General features: G+C 36.7%; 1 protein-coding gene across 2 annotated transcripts in view; it reads right to left on the bottom strand.

The window, feature by feature from the left end:
- BTBD9 (BTB domain containing 9) overlaps nt 1-18,131 on the bottom strand; it is a 119,884-nt gene that overhangs the window by 32,364 nt on the left and 69,389 nt on the right. For both annotated transcript variants that reach the window (XM_021550404.3, XM_021550403.3), the window contains exons 8-9: nt 14,996-15,105; nt 6,275-6,464 (exon numbers count right to left, since the gene is read on the bottom strand). In XM_021550404.3, the coding sequence (XP_021406079.2) occupies nt 6,275-6,464; nt 14,996-15,105 (300 nt within the window). The remainder of the gene's footprint in view (nt 1-6,274; nt 6,465-14,995; nt 15,106-18,131) is intronic.

An 18,131-nucleotide genomic window follows, 5' to 3' on the forward strand; every position in this document is an offset into this window, starting at 1 on the left:
CATTTCGTAAAATAAAAGCTTTTCAAATATGAATAAAACTTCACATTTCAGGCATAGGAAAATTATTGTATTGGCTACCTGTTAAAAAAAAAAAAGCTGCAGTAGTTTTTTAAACAGTATGTCCCTAAATGTCATGTGTTGTCCTGTGATTGAATGTTCTGCTTTTCTAAAAACATTTTCTGCTGTGTTTACTTTTTATTTTTAGATTTCTGTAAAAAAGATTGTCACTGTTTAGTTCAGACTGCTGTATAACTACATATACTCAAGGTGTTAGCAGAAAAGCAAACAATATTAGTCATGCCTCTGACAGGATGACATCTGCTTCCTGAGTACTCTAAGTCACTACAGAGAACACACAGATATTTGACAGTACTGTGTTCATAAACCACTTGCATACTTGTAGAAACCCAAAAGACAGAAATTAAAACATGAAGAGGCAACATATATTGAAAGAGAAAGAAAAAGGAAGAAAACCCTTCTACATGGAAGGAGATTTTATATACAATTGTTGCTGCATTTTTGTCTCTAGTTGTCTATAAACCCCTTCAATTTTCTGCAGGTATTTATGTTTCAGTAGCTACCCTGCAAGTAACATTCTTTCTTCCTACAAAGATCCTACAAAGGACAAAGTTTCCGCATATTTTCTAAGTGTTCCTATGATCATTCATTCTGAGTCATGATTTTACTCTCAAGTCAGGTAAGCACAGAAAATGAGAAGCAAAGAAAGAAAAACTTCGTAAGTGGAAGTGGTATGGAAAATCAGAAAACATAAGAGATGTATATGATGATTGTATAAGCAAACAGAAAATATATTCAAGTTCACTGATGCTGTTTGTTAATTTATGGATTTCTCTGAATATGAAAAGCTATCAATTCCATACAAGCATTAAATTCTTCAAAAAGACTAAAGTTGGATAAGTAGTTCATGCACTTTTCTAAAAACATACTTTGTGTCTTTCTATTTATTCTAACATGAAAATCACTATGACATAGAATTCCATCTCTACCACATACATTCTAACAATTTCTTTTTTTTTTTAATTTATAAGAAAAAGCATCCAAAGACTGTAGCATAGTAGTACTATATTTCTATTCCAGATAAATGCAGGGAGAATTAGATAGAAAGATATTCGGATATGGCAGCTGCTGTAATATCACATTTTAGCCATTTAAAAATTGAATTATGTTTAATATGTTACATGCACTAGTTGCTTTCTTTCTATAGTATTTTGTCACAGATAAAGGGCTTTTCAGGGACTAAAAGGAGAAAGACATTTTGTGTCTAGACAGGCAACTATGTGGAAAAAACATCTAAATTAAGAATTACTCTGTTAACTGTTCTGAGAATTAATAAAAAAAGAAAACTCTTAAATATTTTTTAAAATTTCATAATCTAGAAGACCATATTTAGTAACAATTGTTGTAAAAAACCCCCACAGGATCATAGAATAGTTTGGATTGAAAGGGATGAGTTCAAATCTCCATGTTTTCCATGTCTTCTTTATTGGAAAAATAGTATTGAGCACTGATTGTCATTAGCCCTCTTTCAGAATTTCTGAGTAAATCCTGATGTGGAAGTCAAGAGCTCCAAATTTATATACAAATATGTGATGAAGTATTCAATATTAACAAAGTTTCAATGAGCTCTCCCATGGAATTTCTGAGTCAAATTGAACAGATGCCATTAGCTGCCTGTGTGCCTTCTCAGCAATGAAAGCTACAAACATATGGAACTGGAGTAACAGGAACTGAGCCAGCAAAACAACGGAAAGAGACTATTGTTCTGTACCTGACACTTGTTAGATCATGCCTGGGATACTGAATCCCTTTTTGGATCCAAATAGAACATTGATACATCTCAGCAATTCCATCAGAGGACCATCAAAGTGTTCATGAGGTTGAAGTACACACCCTGGTACACATCCTGTGCAAGAGATTGGGGAAGCTGGCTTCTTTAGCCTAAGGAGGCTTGGGGCTGGGGAGGAACCTAACAGCACTTGTCAATATCTGAGAACAGGTTATCATAGGCTACCCAGAGAAGTTGGGGAATTTCCTGCCTTGGAAGTTTTTAAGACCAGAGTGTATAAAACCTTGGTTAGGACAGTCTTTTTTCATAACTGACCCTTCTTTGAGAAACAACCTGATGCTAAATGTCTTCTTCCTCAAGTCCCTTTCAACCTGAAGAGTGCTAAGATTCTTAGACATTGGAATGACTTTGACAGAAAGCATGCATACAACATATATTCCTGAAACATTCAACTCCCTGCATTTCTAAGGCGTATCTGAACACGAATAGTTCTTCTGTTTTTTTTCCATACTCAGAATTTAGTTGCCATGGTAACATACTATGTCTTAGAGGCTCTCTCCAGTGATATTCTCATTTCTATAGACTAAAAGCAGCTACTACCTTTTTTCAAAGGTTTATATATTTACCCCCTCTGAAATAAATATATTCAATGGCACATTTATGTTTCTGAACTAAAAAGATACATACTTTAATTCCTAATTATTCACTTAAAATCCAAAACTATGGGTATAATGACTCAGTTTCTGAGGGTAGCAGAATTCATGTCATTCTGTAGTCATTGTGTACTGCCTAAAGCAAATGCTCCTAGAATTTCTTTCTATTAGGTGGGAGCAAGAGATCATTGGAGTTTTCAAACAAGCAAACAGCAGCAAAACAGGCAGTTAATACAGTTCCATCGGTTCTGGCAGACATTCTGTTAACAAAAAACTGCCTTGCTTCCATAAAGATGAAATACTAAGACTTTTTGCTCTCATCTATCTTTATATATGATTTGATTTCTGTAAGAAACATACATTTCCTATGTTTCCACAGATGCTGAAGAAAGAGACCATTGCCACCATCTTTAGCACTGCATAGCACAGTGTCGTGGTTTGACATGGAAAAAGAATTTTTTCAGAAGGAGGAGGTCATTCTAGTCAGGGGTCACATTCAGATACTGACACTTGGGATGACCAATTGAAAGTGGACACGCCTCTGAGAACACAGAGGGGTTAAAAGCAGAATTCCCAGGAGAACTCGCTCTCTTTGGTTCTGGTCAGCAGAGAGTGCAAACCTCCCCTGCCCGGCCATGAGCCGGGTGCGGGAGGGGAAAAGCCATGTGGCCTGCAGAGGTAGGCCAGGGGGTGAAGGATCGGGAACCGAGCTGGGCCAGTTCCTGCGGATGGAAGGGTGGAGAACGTCTGAGATGTCTTTGTTCTTCCCCCAAACTAGAGAGAAAGAGACAGAGAGCCTGCAGACACCTGGAAGTTTGCTGGCAGAGGAGAAGGAGGAGGGAGACAGCACAGCGTCCTGGGCCGAGATTTCAGCCATCCGGGGAGTCCGGGAATTTTAACCCTTTCCTGTGAAATGAAGGCTTTATGAAATATTACTCCTCCTCAGTTTGAAGGAAAGAGAGACAGCCTGGGACCTCAGATGTTAGGGAAAGAAGGTTGGGGGGAGATGATGGAGTGGCTTTTAGCTGGACTCTTTTTGTCAGCCATAGACTGAACCAATCCTTCCTCCAAGAGAGACTGCATTTTAGGGGGATGCAATGGTGAGCCAAGAGACTCCTTCAGCAACTACCAATTCAGGAATGAACAGAGAAAAACTGAGGAGGGTGTGAGGATGCCCTCCATCTTCAGAGAAGAAGAGAAGACGATCTCTGTTCTTGGACCCTCGGCCCCAGGGGAAATGGGGGGGACTGTAGTCCCAAAATGAGACACTGGACTGTTGTTCCTGTTGGTCCTTGGCAAAGCATCCTTAAAGGAGCCCTATAAGCAGTCTCTGTCCATGCACGGTGGTGAGAGTACTGTGACATGGAGAGGAGAGTGTCACACTGGCCTGGTGTGTTTGGGCAGTGCCACGTGTGACATGGAAACACAAGACATGGCAGCTGTGTTTCCTGGGGGTCTATGGTGCAAGGGAGACTCCTCTCTCCCCTGATGGACTCAGTATTGATTATGTGGAAGGGTGAAGACTTGATTAAGGGTCTCGCTGTGGTTTGTTGGAGTAGGGTGGTGGGAGGAGGAATGTTTTGAAAGGTTTTCATTTTGAATTTTGTGTGTGTGTTTTTTTTTTTTTCTCTTCCTTTTTTCTTTATAGTAGTGTAATAAAGTTTTTCCTTGTTATTAAGTTTGGCCTGCTTTGCTCTGTTCTCGATCGCATTTCACAGCATTCAATTGATAGGTTGCATTTTCATGGGGGCGCTGGCATGGTGCCAGTGTCAAACCATGACACACAGAGCATATTCCAGACCCTTGTCAAAGCTGTAGATACCACAGAGTGAAACTTTACTTCCCCACTCCAAAAAGCAGCTTCACTTGGCTGCCTATGACCTGCAATAGACATGGCTGCAACTCAAAACCCATGTTCTTCTAGGCAGTACACAAAAAAGGAAAAATTAAGTGCTGATGGCATTTCTATCTCGAGGCACTGCAGGTGGTCTCCTCTGTCAGAAGATACCCCAGACTATGGTGTTATTGTTATTTTTGTAATCTATTAATCTTGTTTGTATTATACATGCAGGGAAACTGACAAAGAAAGATGAGATTCTGAACCTGCAGCTGTACAATTCAATACCACATAAATAACTAAATGCCTATTAGTTTTGAATTATGTAATGTTTGGGTTATTTTTTTTAATTTACTCTACACACTTGGTGATTACAGAGTTATCATTTCTTGGCAACCAAAAGTTTAATTCACCTAACACACCATTTAATAAAGAGGCTTATTAAAATCTTCTGCACAAGAATAAACAACAGCATAGCATTTATTATACGAAATTAAGGTTTTTTTTTCACTAAATGGAAAAAGATGGTACAATGCATCAATTGATGGATATACAATTGAAGGATAGCAACTGAAGGATATCAGAAAATAGTAAGATAGGAAGACAAAGAAATTGAGAAACTATCCATTTTAATTAGTATATTCTTCTCTTAACCTTTTATATGGCCAAAGCCTTGCTGCTAAAAACTACTTAAGTTTAAAGTGTCATGAAAATGATAGCATTACATTTTCACTTACCTATTTAAAGAAATCTGAGTACTGCTTGGTTTTCTACTTGAGATGCAATATTTAATAGAATATTAACAACACCAAACTCAAATGAGTGTGGAAAGTTGCCAACCAGACTTACTCAACTTGTTTCACACAGCAAGAACAATGCTAGACTTGCATTACACATAGTATCTACAGCTTGCATGCACACAAAATACTACTTTTGTTAGGTTAGGGATTTGCCTGGATATCTGATGTCAAACTTTACCTTCAGAATTTTACAACCATCATAACAATCCCATAGGCAAAAACCAAGCCACACAAAATAGAAATTGGCAGTCATAAAAGTCTCACTTTCAAGTCTCACTTAGTAGTTTTTAACAAGGGGAAGGCACTGAGCTCCCAGAAATACCTATCTATGTGTATAGTCTCTGTTGTAAGCCAGTACTCACCTGGGATTTCAGCCTTTGATCACTGGTACTCTGAACTTCAGAAATCTATTTCTCTGTCACAGAGAATACAAATTAAGTCCCTGACTACATAGTCTAAATTTACAAAGACTATTATCCCATTTAGACAAGGTTTTGTATGCCTCATTTTATGAAACGAACACCCCAAACATTTATAGTCAGAGAATCTGAAGTTGACAAGAATATTTTTCTTTTTACCTGTGAAAATTCTGGCTTCCTATCTATTTGCTAGGTCTCTACATCAGCCAAAACTTTCATCTTCATATGTATTCACACATTTACAGTAGAAACAGCCCAATGAACTTTAATCCAAATCTAAACATATTCACTAATCTAGCCTTGTAAATCAATATTCAGGTTGCTGTACCTTTATTACACCCTCCATGTTTAAATAAAAACTAGCACTAATTGTAGAGTGAAAATGAAGCCTGGCTGACTTGACATAATGATTTTCTTCAAGAAAATTGTTTTCAGAATTAAGTGGATAACAGTAACTGCACCTACTTAACCATAAGTGAGTCTGCAATTAAATTCTATTTCAAAATAAGTATATAACTTTAATCTTATAATTTGACTGTTACTACTATTGTGCCTCTGAAAAGTATTATTTTCTGCAATTGCACTCTATATCTTGACATATAATTCACACATTTAATTTTTAACATGCCTGTTATACTGAAGTAAGAAGCCAAATGACAACTACTAAACTAATTAATATCATTTCCATTCTAAAGAAAATAACTGCTAGCAAATATTTCACTATGGCCCCTAATTTAGAGAAAAATAAATCCTCCTACCGTATTGATCCAATCATGTAGGGCTGTGCCAGCTGCACTACAATAGCTCCACTCCCAAGCTGGTGGCATGTGTATCCAGAATCCCAATCATAGTTTTTTGTGTCTCCATTTAATAAGGCATTGCGACTGCGACTTACACCCTCAATCACACTGGCACAGTCTGCAATTGTTGCAACATTTTCAGTGGGAACTGTGAAATAAAAACACAAAGATGACAGACATACAATTAGAAAACAGTCCAGATGCCAATGGTCTTTACTTCTGGAGAAGAACTGGTAAAAAAAAAAAAAAAGAGAAAGAAAATACGATCAAGAGACGGAAATTTAATTCACATATAATGAACTATGAACAAGTGACAAACAAGTGGTACGGACAGTTTTTATAGCACTGATTCCAGAATAGCTCAATAAATTAACAGATGGATTTCAGTACTGGTGATATGAAAGCATTATTTTAACACAATTGGGAAAAAATATCTTGTCCAGCAAAACTTCAGAAATTTTGAAATAATTTCTTCCTGTTTTCATGATGAACCCTCTCTCTACTACAACATTTGAAAATGGCTAGAACATAGCTGTGAGAAATTTCAGAGATAACTGTATGAGTCTTCAGCATGCAAAAAAAGATATGATTTTCCATGAAGAGCTAGGATTCTGTGATTTCACTGTGCTATTGGTGTCAGAAGCATAATCTTAAGAAAGACAACTAACCAAACAAAACACCTTAAAAAACATATGGGAAGAAACTGCAAGATCATTGCCAAGTAGTCATCCATGGCACTGGAAAAACAACCAGTTCTGGAAAAGCCAAATATACTATCATCTCTGTCTGCTCATAAAAAATTACTAAAACCACCACTTTACTATTCTAGGAATCTCCTGATTCCCCTATTACTGAAAAGAGGCACTCAACAATTCCCAGATTCTTATGGGGGAGCAGGTGTTAGACTTTAGAAGTACTTCACTGGAAAGAATCAGAATAAAGCAAAGCCTAACACTGCAAACTAAGAGCACTGGCATTGAATTAAATTTTGTCTTGACTTCCTTTTCTTCCTCTCCTCCATGGGAGTAAAGGAACATATTTGTCTATTCATTTTATATAGGCTTTAAAGCATCTTCTACATAGAGTTGATTGGGGTTTTTTTTGGTTTGTTTGTTTGGGTTTTTTTTTTTTTGTTTGTTTGTTTTTATAGGAAGAGGAAGCTATTGCAATCTTGGTAAAAGGGAAAATGAGTAAAAGATAAGAGTCAAAATCAATGCTCATATTGAGGCTCCATGGCATATTCCAGACACACTCCGAGCTCTTTAAGTGATTAACTGAATGTAGAGCAGCTCAGTTCATGCAATATTTTGCCTGCGTGCCCTCTGAGCATCATCCTGTTCCTTCTCATGTTTAGATTTCTGCACTAATCCATGACCCTCCTAAGAAGATGTTACCCTGACTAGTCAAACTCCTTAAAAACTGTACAGAAACTGTCTTGGTGTGCTTTTAGTATAATTCTGTGGTCTTCCCTACAACAGCTAATTAGAAAGTGACTCTGACTAATTGAAGTGTGCAGAATGTGCCATCCTGTTCCTTTCCTCTAGGGAGTCTGCCACTTCCTATTTTGAATGTTCATTATCATCTTTTGTATATGCTTGATAAATTAGCTAAAAGTACCATCTGCTGGGGACTCTGTTCTGTATTTTCAAGTCTTTTGGTTGTCCTCCTTTTTCCCATTAGAATATCTGCTTCCATTTAGGTCACTTATTTACAAATACGAACTGTCAAAATCAACAGTCTTGTTTCTGTTTTTGTTTCCTTTTATTTTAATCCGCCAGCTATCCAGCTCTTACAGTAATCAATATTTTGTCAGAGAAAAGAAAAGAGAATATTCCAAATATAATTTTTTTCCCTACTGTTCATACAACAGTTTCGGGTTGAAAAGTCTGATTTGCTTTTATGGAACAGAAAAGATGTGTTTTAGCAAAGCAAACACATTCTGTAAGTAAATAAAAGGAGATGATGATTGAGGTTACAGGACAGTGGCATCAAACATTTATTAAAACTTACTTTCTTGTCTCTCGGTCTTATGCTGCAGTATGGAGCGATGAAGAACTGGCAGTATATATAATTCTAGCAATGGTATTTTTATAAAGGATTGCAATTTTCAAGACACGGCCTAAGGGTCATCTATAATGACTATATTTAAAGATAAGACAGATATGTTATCCAACTGTTCTTAGAGATCTTGCAAGATAAAAATGTACCAGAAGTGTGTTGTAGCCTCAGCCATATTTATAATTCCTTAAGCTTGTTTCTCTTATTTTGTCTTTTTAGCATACTTGATTTTTCATGAGAATTTTTTTTTCCCTGAAGCACTCTGAAAAAAAAGTTACTGCTGCTGCTGCCAAGTGGCTTCCATATCTGAGTGCAGACTATTTCTTTTCATCTCTCATTCTGGACAGGTCAGCTTTTGCTTTCTATCTATCCACTGTGACTTCACTACAATGTGAGTGGGTGGGGAAATGAAAGAAAAGCCTCAAATAACTTTTTGCAACACAGAAAGGAACAGAACAAAGTGGGTATTTGTACTGGTTTACAAAAGCAGCCATTAATAAACCTTAAATAAATTATGAGAATAAACGTACAGGGAGACAGCAGATCTACTACATAGTCTTATTTTATAGGAAAGCAGCAATTTAAAACATTATGGACTGATGAATATAGTTATACTGCACTCTAGGCAATAGCCAAATAGTCTCTGCTTATGCGTCATAATTGCAACAAAACTGTTCATTTTAGGGAATTCTCTTAAGACACAAAACTATTGCTGTGAAGAAACTATAAACAAGAAATTACACTACAAGAAACAAAATTTTGTTTTAGTTAGTATGAAGGAGTGATTTTCCTCTCATTATTATATCTGTTAAATGTTCAGCTTCCAATTGCTCAATTTTTAACTATAAAATTGCATTCCTTCTCTGCTTGAACATCTACTAAACTGATAAAAATTTCCTTCCTGGCTGGTTGGAAAATAAAAAGCTGAGACTAAAGAAAAAGAGAACTAAGGATGCAAGGATTATTTCAGAGTTTGATCATATTGTATTAAAAAATTAAAGGGGTATTACGCATTTTGGTCTCATTATTTTCCACATGCCAAAAGATTTTTTAAGTCTAATTTTTATTCAATATATGAATAAGCCCTTGTTTATTTGCTACCTGGTTAAAAAAAAAAAAAAGAAATCTTTTTCTGAAAATTATCTTTTCAGTTAATTAGAAGTACAGCCACATGTCTGTCTTTCATTCCACATACTCTTTCTTATTTTCTTGAGTTGAAACTTGCTGATGAAATTGCTACATTTAATTTGAATCTTCAATTAAATTATTCAAAGAAATCAAGACCCCAAAAATATCAACTTCAAACAAATATCAGCGGTATTTTCACCTATTTAATTGAAAAGCTTTCTGCAAGCCATATTAATTTATGGAAAAGAAAACCCCATCAATATGTGTTTTTGTAGAACTGTCAGAAATTGTATTAGAAGAACTTCAGAGAAGGCTGATTTTTTACTTGATACTTGCTACAGTTTGTGATTCCTAATCCAATAAACTAGAACAAAACCATTCAAGTCACTAGAACTGGCCATACTTTTCACTGCCAACAAATTGGCTGCTACAGGGCTCTTTCATTAAACATTGTGTCTGCAGAAGGCTGCCAGAAATATCAGTTGTTTTAGGAAGAGTGCATCCCTCCTTGTGGCACTGGAAACAGACAGAAAATTATTAAAAAATAAAGAACTGGAACCATATGAACAGCTCTCTCTCAAAACCAACCATGTGGCTCTCGTTTCTTGCACAAAGGAAAAAAAAATCCCTGCAGTATTTAGATTGTCTTCAATTTTTCATGAGTTCTAAAGCTACGTCTGCAGCAAAGCTGACTTATACTGCTGGGTAAGTCTGCATTGTTTTAGAAAAATATGAGACTTTTCAAAAGGGAAAAAACAAAATATGATAGTTTTGTGTGGAGTCGACATTAAACTGTAGACAAAACCCAGCATCTTTCACTGCTTCCCAGAGGATAGACAAAGCAATCTTTTACAAAGGTGAACGACACACTAGGAAACTGATGACTGGCTTCTCCCTGTTACACACTCAGTTTTGTTTGTTCTTTTTCTAAATAACTGTCAGAGTAAAAGAGAAGTGAATATTTATTTGTATCATTTTATCCCTTTTAAAACAAGTTCTCCTAAGGCATTGAACATCCCACAAATGGAGGTTTATGATGATTCCTAAGAACTGAACTGCATTCCTCAGAAGGTGACCAAGGACATTCCAGTGTTTTTACATCCATTTTCTGCTCTTCAGTCATTATTCACTGTTTTCTCTTTCATGTGTATTTACACATTACAAGACAGTCTGATGGACTGAGACAGACTAAAGACCAACACTGCTTCATGGAAAAAACATCCACATTGAACTCCCAATGCCCTTCACTGGGCTCACAATCAGAAAGAAGGTTTGTCAAGCCCACATAATCCTTGACTGCTCCTCAGCACTGAGTATTGATTGAAAGACACTGAGGTTATCAATTTTTTTTCCATTTGATGCAGAAAATAAAAATTTTTTCCTCTATTAAGGTGGGAAAAAAACTCCTAGAAAGCTAAAGAGGCCTTGCACAGAAGCAGTCCTTTAACTGCTGCTGTAACTTCTTGCCACTAGGCAGATTAGAATATTTTACAATCCATCACATGACACCAAGTACTGCTTCCAAAGCAGTAGATTTCTTACCTGTGAAAATATTTTTCTTGTTTTGAATTCTAAATTAAATATTAATGGCTAAAGACCATTCAAAATTTCACAAGCAGAAGTTCATTATAAGTAAGCACTATGATTGTGAGATTAAAGAATATTTGCATCCTTGTTAAATGAAGGAGTTATGTTAATATCATTAATTTAATATGGAAAACTGTTAACTTACATATTTAGATATAATACTATGCCAAAAAGAAAAATACATCTCAACCCTAACATCTGCATTAGGGAAATCAATTTATATGATTACATTCCTTTCTGTCACCTCATTTCACAAGACAACAAACTATAAGCCAACACTTAAATACCAGACAGTGCTATAAAGTGCATTTTTTGCCACTTTTGCTTCAACACTGCTACTCAGCTACCATTGGGTCATGTCAGTACCACATCCAGTACGGTACAAGATAACTGCATAAATCACCTTTCACATTGACTTTTAATTGTCAATTACGTATTTTAATTGTAATATGTCAAGTCAGTAATTTTTCATTAAAACCTCGTACACAAAAATGCAACAACACAAAACTGTTGTTATAATGAAACAGCACTTCATTTTTTATTATTTGTTTACCAACCTTCCAATTTTCACTGTACAGTGACAGCCATCACATAGATATTATGTACCAGTAATAATATATCTGATAAATTACACTCTTCACATATACAGCTCTCTGGTCAAGTTGAGTATCTTTCACAAAAATTACATAATTACTCAAGTCTGTACATAACATCTCTAACCAAATACCTCAGAGGCCTCATTTCTTTGGAATGAATTTTCAAATGACAAATCTTCACATCTTATCTTCAGTGTTGTTTTGGTAGAAGTAGGGGTCACTAAGTCTTTTTGAAAGGACCTTATGGCCTTCAAAAGGGCTGACCAGTACTTCATTTTTTTAATAAAACGGTATAGAAACAGCAGCTGTGTTTGTTCTAACCTAATTTAATACTGTATTTGATATCATGTGGGATTAGCAATGAACCCAGTGAACTGCTTTCCAAGGGTTTAAGATAAAAGTTTCTCTACTTAATCAAGCTTAAAAGCAACCTAGTCTGATTACTGTGCTTTCATATATTTTGTTGGTTTTTCCTAACTGCTTTCGATTCACTTTATCCTATCTGGTCATTTCAGAAACAGAAACAAACATTACAAATCCTCATTACAGCAATAAATTAAATCTGTGCCAACCCATTGGTACTCATACTGAGTTTTTACACAAGTGGATCTTGGACTGACAGTCTGCTTGATCACAGGAGCCATATATGAAAGGAGCCATACAATATGGCACCTTTTGGTAATCATCACACTCAAAAAAAAAGCATTAAATAGATATAATATTGCCTTGCTGGATCAAAGTTGCTAAGAGTATTTTTGGATAGGCAATATCGATGGCCAAAAATTCTGATGGAACAGTCATAGGTGTCCCTGCTCCATTTCACAACTGGACTGGCCTCAACTAGTCCCCAAATTTTTCCATTTCTATTCTTCTCATCATAAACTCTGCAGAGTCATGTATATAACTGCTGGTGTCTCACTGACAGTTGGAAGACAAACCACATCCCACTTTCAATTAACTATTCACAAGATTCTGACTTTTAACTTTCACCAATTGCATTGACTAGCATGCCTTAAATATAAAAAGCTGTGGAGACCTACATACCCCTCTCTTTCCTTACTGTTTATCACTTCAAATGATTTACACATACAGCAGCCTGACTGACCCACACTGAAGAACAGCAAAGATGCCCTTGATTAACAGTCACCAGAAACTCACTATTATGCTGCTGGAACCCTATTCACCTGTAAGATTCAACAAAACGATTCTTACAGAGAATGTTTAATAAAGCCATATAAAGTCTCCATCCCCTAGATTACCTTTGAAACTTAAGAAGTGTTAAAATAGATCAAATAGTTTGTCTCACCAGAATGATCACTCAACCAGTAAAACTAATTGAGTCCATGAAAGATGAGTTGTTGGGAAGGATGGATAAATATAATTATTCATAAATAATACAGCCAGGATGAAAATGATCCTCCCAGCTGGCTGGACAATGCCCCTGCCTATGGATGGGTCCAGGGGTCAAATGGACTGTTCCATCTCATCCCAAAAGGTGTATGGCTCACCCCGCACCTGTAACCCTCCCCTAAAACATCAAGTGCCTGTAACCCCACTGGCCTAAGTCTTGTTCCAGCCCACCTTGAAGCCCCCTGATAAGGGGTCTCCGGGGGGCCAGATGTTCTCTTGGAACTTTCCCCCTCTTGGAACTTCCCCCTCTTAGGACCTCCACCCTTTCCTAGAGCATCCTCTTGTCTCTCCCCTCCCCCATCCCCTCAGGCCTTGCCACGTGCTGCGTCTGGCAGCTCCAAGCAAGACCTTTCTCCATCCCTAATAAACCTGATATTCTAAGAGCAGCCTTCAGAGATCTCTCGTCTCCATTCACCTAAACCATCCTGGAGCACAGCGCTCCCTACAATGAGTCACTTTCAGTATAAATTCATTTACACAAACATGCACGGATTTACTGCCTTGCCTACTTATGATCAAACAGTGTTTGTGTTAACACTCAAAAAAATTATTTAAGTCCAAAATTCAGCATTTACTACATAAGTTTGAGGATCTGAAATCAAATACATACAAATATCTGTACACACTAACTGATTTTGTATGAATTTTTAAAAATTCATAGCTGACTGTGCTAACTATGAAATTTAGCTCAAAGGTTTTATCAAATCTGAGATACTTTGTTTCTCTGCTAACTAGCTTACTGAAGGGAGATGTTTTCTTTTAACACAGTTCTTCCTTACTGCTTATTCTATTTCTTCTAAAGTCAATGAGAAATGCAATGTTATTTGCACACTACCTAAAAGAAGGGGAAGGCTTTTGATTTGCCTTTGTATAATGCATAGGGAACAGGCTGAAGGAATTGGGTCTTGGTTTTTCAAGGCTAAATATTAGTTTTCTCAGAGAAAAATAAAAAGTGAATATGTCTTACTAAAAATCTTCCTTCTCATCCTATTTTGAAAACTGTTTTCCCTTCCATCTGTCACAGATTCATATTTAAAATTCAAATATATGTTTAAAACCAGCATGAACTCTGAGAATTTTGCTGAAATTCTTGACTTTATGCCATAAGTAATAAACTGTGGGAAAACCCACCTAGACAACTACTAAATGCTCTCTCTCCAATGAACTTCAGGATTTGACTTTTGTGAGATTATACAGAAGAAAGCACAGAAACCACCCCATTTTAACTATTGCCAAAAAATTAAGTCTTTCTGTGACACATTTTATCATTCAGTACTGTTGCTCCGTAAGGGATTTCTACCTTAAGTAACATAAAGGTACTTAAATCAGTGTTATATAAGCTGCCCAGAGCTAAGAGAGCTCCATCAGCATGGTGTTCTGAGAATAATAGCAGCATAGCTGATATAATGTTCCGCCATGGCTAAGCAAGTCTATGACTCTTTGGGGGGAAATCAACACATGACAGTTTACTTTCAGCAGTTGTAACCAGGCTGTCTAAGAGGCCCTAAATGTCTAAATCCATCATCACTACAATAAATAGCTTGTGCTTAGTCCATTCTTGTGAAAGAATTCAGGCTAACCTACTGGGAGGCATGAGCAACCCCACTGTGACAGGCAAAGAAAAATCACATTGCCAGCACTGACTGACACAGCTACAAGTAGATTTGTCAGCAGCAGTTGATTTGACTTTCAGCATTCCTGCAGTGTCATTAATTAATCCCTAGTACTGGAATTTCATAGAAGTTCTAAGGACTTGCCAACTAATTCTATGATTTCAGCACTGTTTAACTCAATTTAGAGATTTCTGGATGGAAACAGAAGTAGGGTGCAGTAAGGGCCAGCTTTAAAAGACAAGTGCTTACAACAGTTCATAAAAAACGAAAATAGTCTTATATCTTACCTATCAGACCTTTTTCAAGAGTAAAGGATTTGTTTGTGAACATGCATTCAAATGCCACAATATGGAAAACTTTGTTCACTGTATTGTGAGTCCCAACAATTCGAATATACCTATAGGGAAAGAAAAAAAAGGTAAACAGCACAAGTTAAACATGACCAGCTTCTATGCACTTAAATATAATTGATTCAGTTAGACTATAATGTGCAGACCCATAAGAACTGAGTAACTGTTTAAAAAAAAGAAAAACGAGTAAAAAAGAATATCAGTTTCATAGCAGGCTTGCATCTAGTCCATAATGATGGACATGCTGGCTCCAGTGCAATTTAAGAAGAAAAAGAAAAAATCTTTAAAGAGATGTGGAATCTGTTAAAAATGTTTCTAGATTAATTTGCCAAGAAATGCAAAATTAAGGACCTTCTGTTTCAGAAATGGTCTTTTATTGCAAAGATGTGCTGATGGAGGTTTTCAATACTACTATTAATAGTAATAATTACAACAAGAACAACAGTAATAATCATCCTTTTATCAAAAAATTTTCAGCACTGTGAAAGATTTCATACAGCAATGACAAACCCAAAAAAGGAGTTAGGCTTTTCTTCCAAGGCCAAAAATCACTTATATTTTATTAAGACTGTTTCTAATTCTAACACTGGATATACAGGACATCAATCTCTGTTGGTGTATCTTTTATTAATAATGAAAAAAATCCTCATTCAAATATTATGAAACAAAGCTATTCTGGGTTTCATTCCTGGTGGTATAACTGACATGTCCACACTCCAATTGCAAATCAAATAGAGTTGCTCTCAAACACTGTGACCTATTCACGTGCTGAATTACCCTGGAGGCTTCACCTTCCATAAACAACCACTAACCTTGATTCAGTCAGATTCTTCATCTTCTGAAGAGATCTAACAGTTCTTACTATACATTTTGAAAAATCTCAAAAGGCTATTGTACACCTCTCAATAAATGCTGAAGAAGCAACCAGGAAACTACGTAAACCAAATACCAATTACTTCACAAGATGGGTTACCCACACTTGCAGAAATCTTTGTATGAATTCAACTCATTTAAATTAACAACTGTCAGAATGTATGAAGCAATATGCTTGGTCTGTCTTTCATTTACATGGCATAATTACATTTCTAACTTAATGGCCATTCACCAGTGGTATCACTTTGGCTTGGGTTCTTCATCAAGTTGAGAAAATACACAGTATATTTTCTGAGATGTTTCTTTTTAAATAATAAAACAACCATCATAGCTATTTATTGTGCTAATGCTCAATCTCCAAATTTCATTTAGAAATTATTTTTAGAATCATAACTTGGAACAAAAAATTGCATGCTATTGCCTACTTAATATTAACTCACAGATCATTTATCACAGTAGCAAATATTCTGAAAGTCATTCTATGTAGATAAAAAGAAGTTGCAAAAGTAGAGAAAATATTTATTATTCATAAAGAAGATGAACCTGTATTAAGAGCAAACCAGAACTTAGCCCTTACTCTGCAGCTATGCCAAGTGCCTGTAAAGAGCATTGTAGGAATCCTAGTTGACAGGCAGGCAAACAGGAGGTGTTTCCCCAGACCTGCCCATGTGAACCAGGTGTCTTTCTTTTTATGAACTCATGACCACAGTTTAACCCTAAACACACAGGGAATGTCCCAAATTCGACAATGGTAACTGATCTTGTTCCCTCCAGCCTCAGAAGTACAGAATTCAATTAAACACAGGAATAATTTTGGAATATTTTGAAGTGCACATGGAGCCTGGCTTGCCATAGACACTCCCTTGACTCTCCTAAGCAAGGAAGATATTGATTGAGTTGTGCTGCTTAGACAAAATGCACCAGGCAAACCACCAGAGTGTTACTAATGGAGAGGTACTTTGACATCCTTCAGTTACGCATCCTTGCATTAAAGAGCTTTGAGAATAAACAAAGTAACAAGATTAATAGGAACAAAAGAAACTGCTTCATAATTAGCCTTAAAAGCTAATTTAATTCGATTTTTTGTGTTATAAAATTGTATCATTAGAGCAAACTTCTTGTTTGTTCAGAGCAATTGGAAGATGTTCAAATTCCTGTCAGTAACAAAGTAGGTTCATATGACACAAAGTTATCTATGAATCTTTGTGTGATAGCAGAGTAAAAGAATCACAGTTCAATGCCTAAACTAGCTCCACTGTTGATGGATTTTAGACTCAACTGATAAGACTGGAAGACAGAAAAAAACCCCTGAATCATTCTTAAAGAAAAAACCTTTATCAATTTGTGGGGTTTAAATGAACTTCCCTAGCAGGTTAACATGAAAATTTTGCCCCTTACCTTTATTTTCTGGCCCTTTTTGAGAATAATGGATGTGGGAATTGCAGTTTTTCTTCTTCCCCCCCATTCCCCTCCCCACGCGGTCCTTCGTCCTGCGATCCTGCCTTCCCCTACCCCTCCCCCTCGGGGTTATATCCGATACCCCGCCGCTGCCCCCGGTGTCTCGGCTGCACGCACCCACAATAAACACGTGTATGCACCCGAGCCCCGTGTCGCCATCCGTCGGTGCCCGTGCTGAAGCTGAACTCGCAGAGCTTAAGGGGAAAGCGGCGCTCACCTCCCCCCTCCTTCCCCAGCGCCCGCCCGGGCCGGTCTCGCACAGCAACAAATGGATACTGATAAATTCTCTAACAGTTTCATTCACAAGCCACAGACTTCTTCTCTAACCACATGGAGTAAAGCTACACATGACCTTAAAATCCTCACAACAGGAATATCAGAAAAATCTGGTTGGTGGGTTTTTTTCCCCACTTCCAAGAAAATTGTTTTGACTATAGGGAAACAGCATGCTCTATTGGATCTTGGTAGAATTTTAAACTACTGAAATTTGAATGGACTACCTGGGTTGATTAATTTGGCATCTACATGGCAACATCTCTCATTCATCCCCCATTTTTCCCAGAGCAATTCTTCTCCTTTACATGAAATTATTATATTTGTACTCTGATGTGACTACATAGCTGAACAACTAAATGATGTTTTAATTTTGGTCTTTACATTTGGAAAGCTAACACATATAATTCAGATAACAGCTGCTGCAGATCACACCACTGATTCTGCTGTGGATACCCTGGAGGACCAC

Source organism: Lonchura striata, chromosome 3 (assembly GCF_050655825.1).
Source record: "Lonchura striata isolate lonStrDom1 chromosome 3, ASM5065582v1, whole genome shotgun sequence".
In the NCBI taxonomy this organism is placed as follows: Eukaryota; Metazoa; Chordata; class Aves; order Passeriformes; family Estrildidae; genus Lonchura; species Lonchura striata.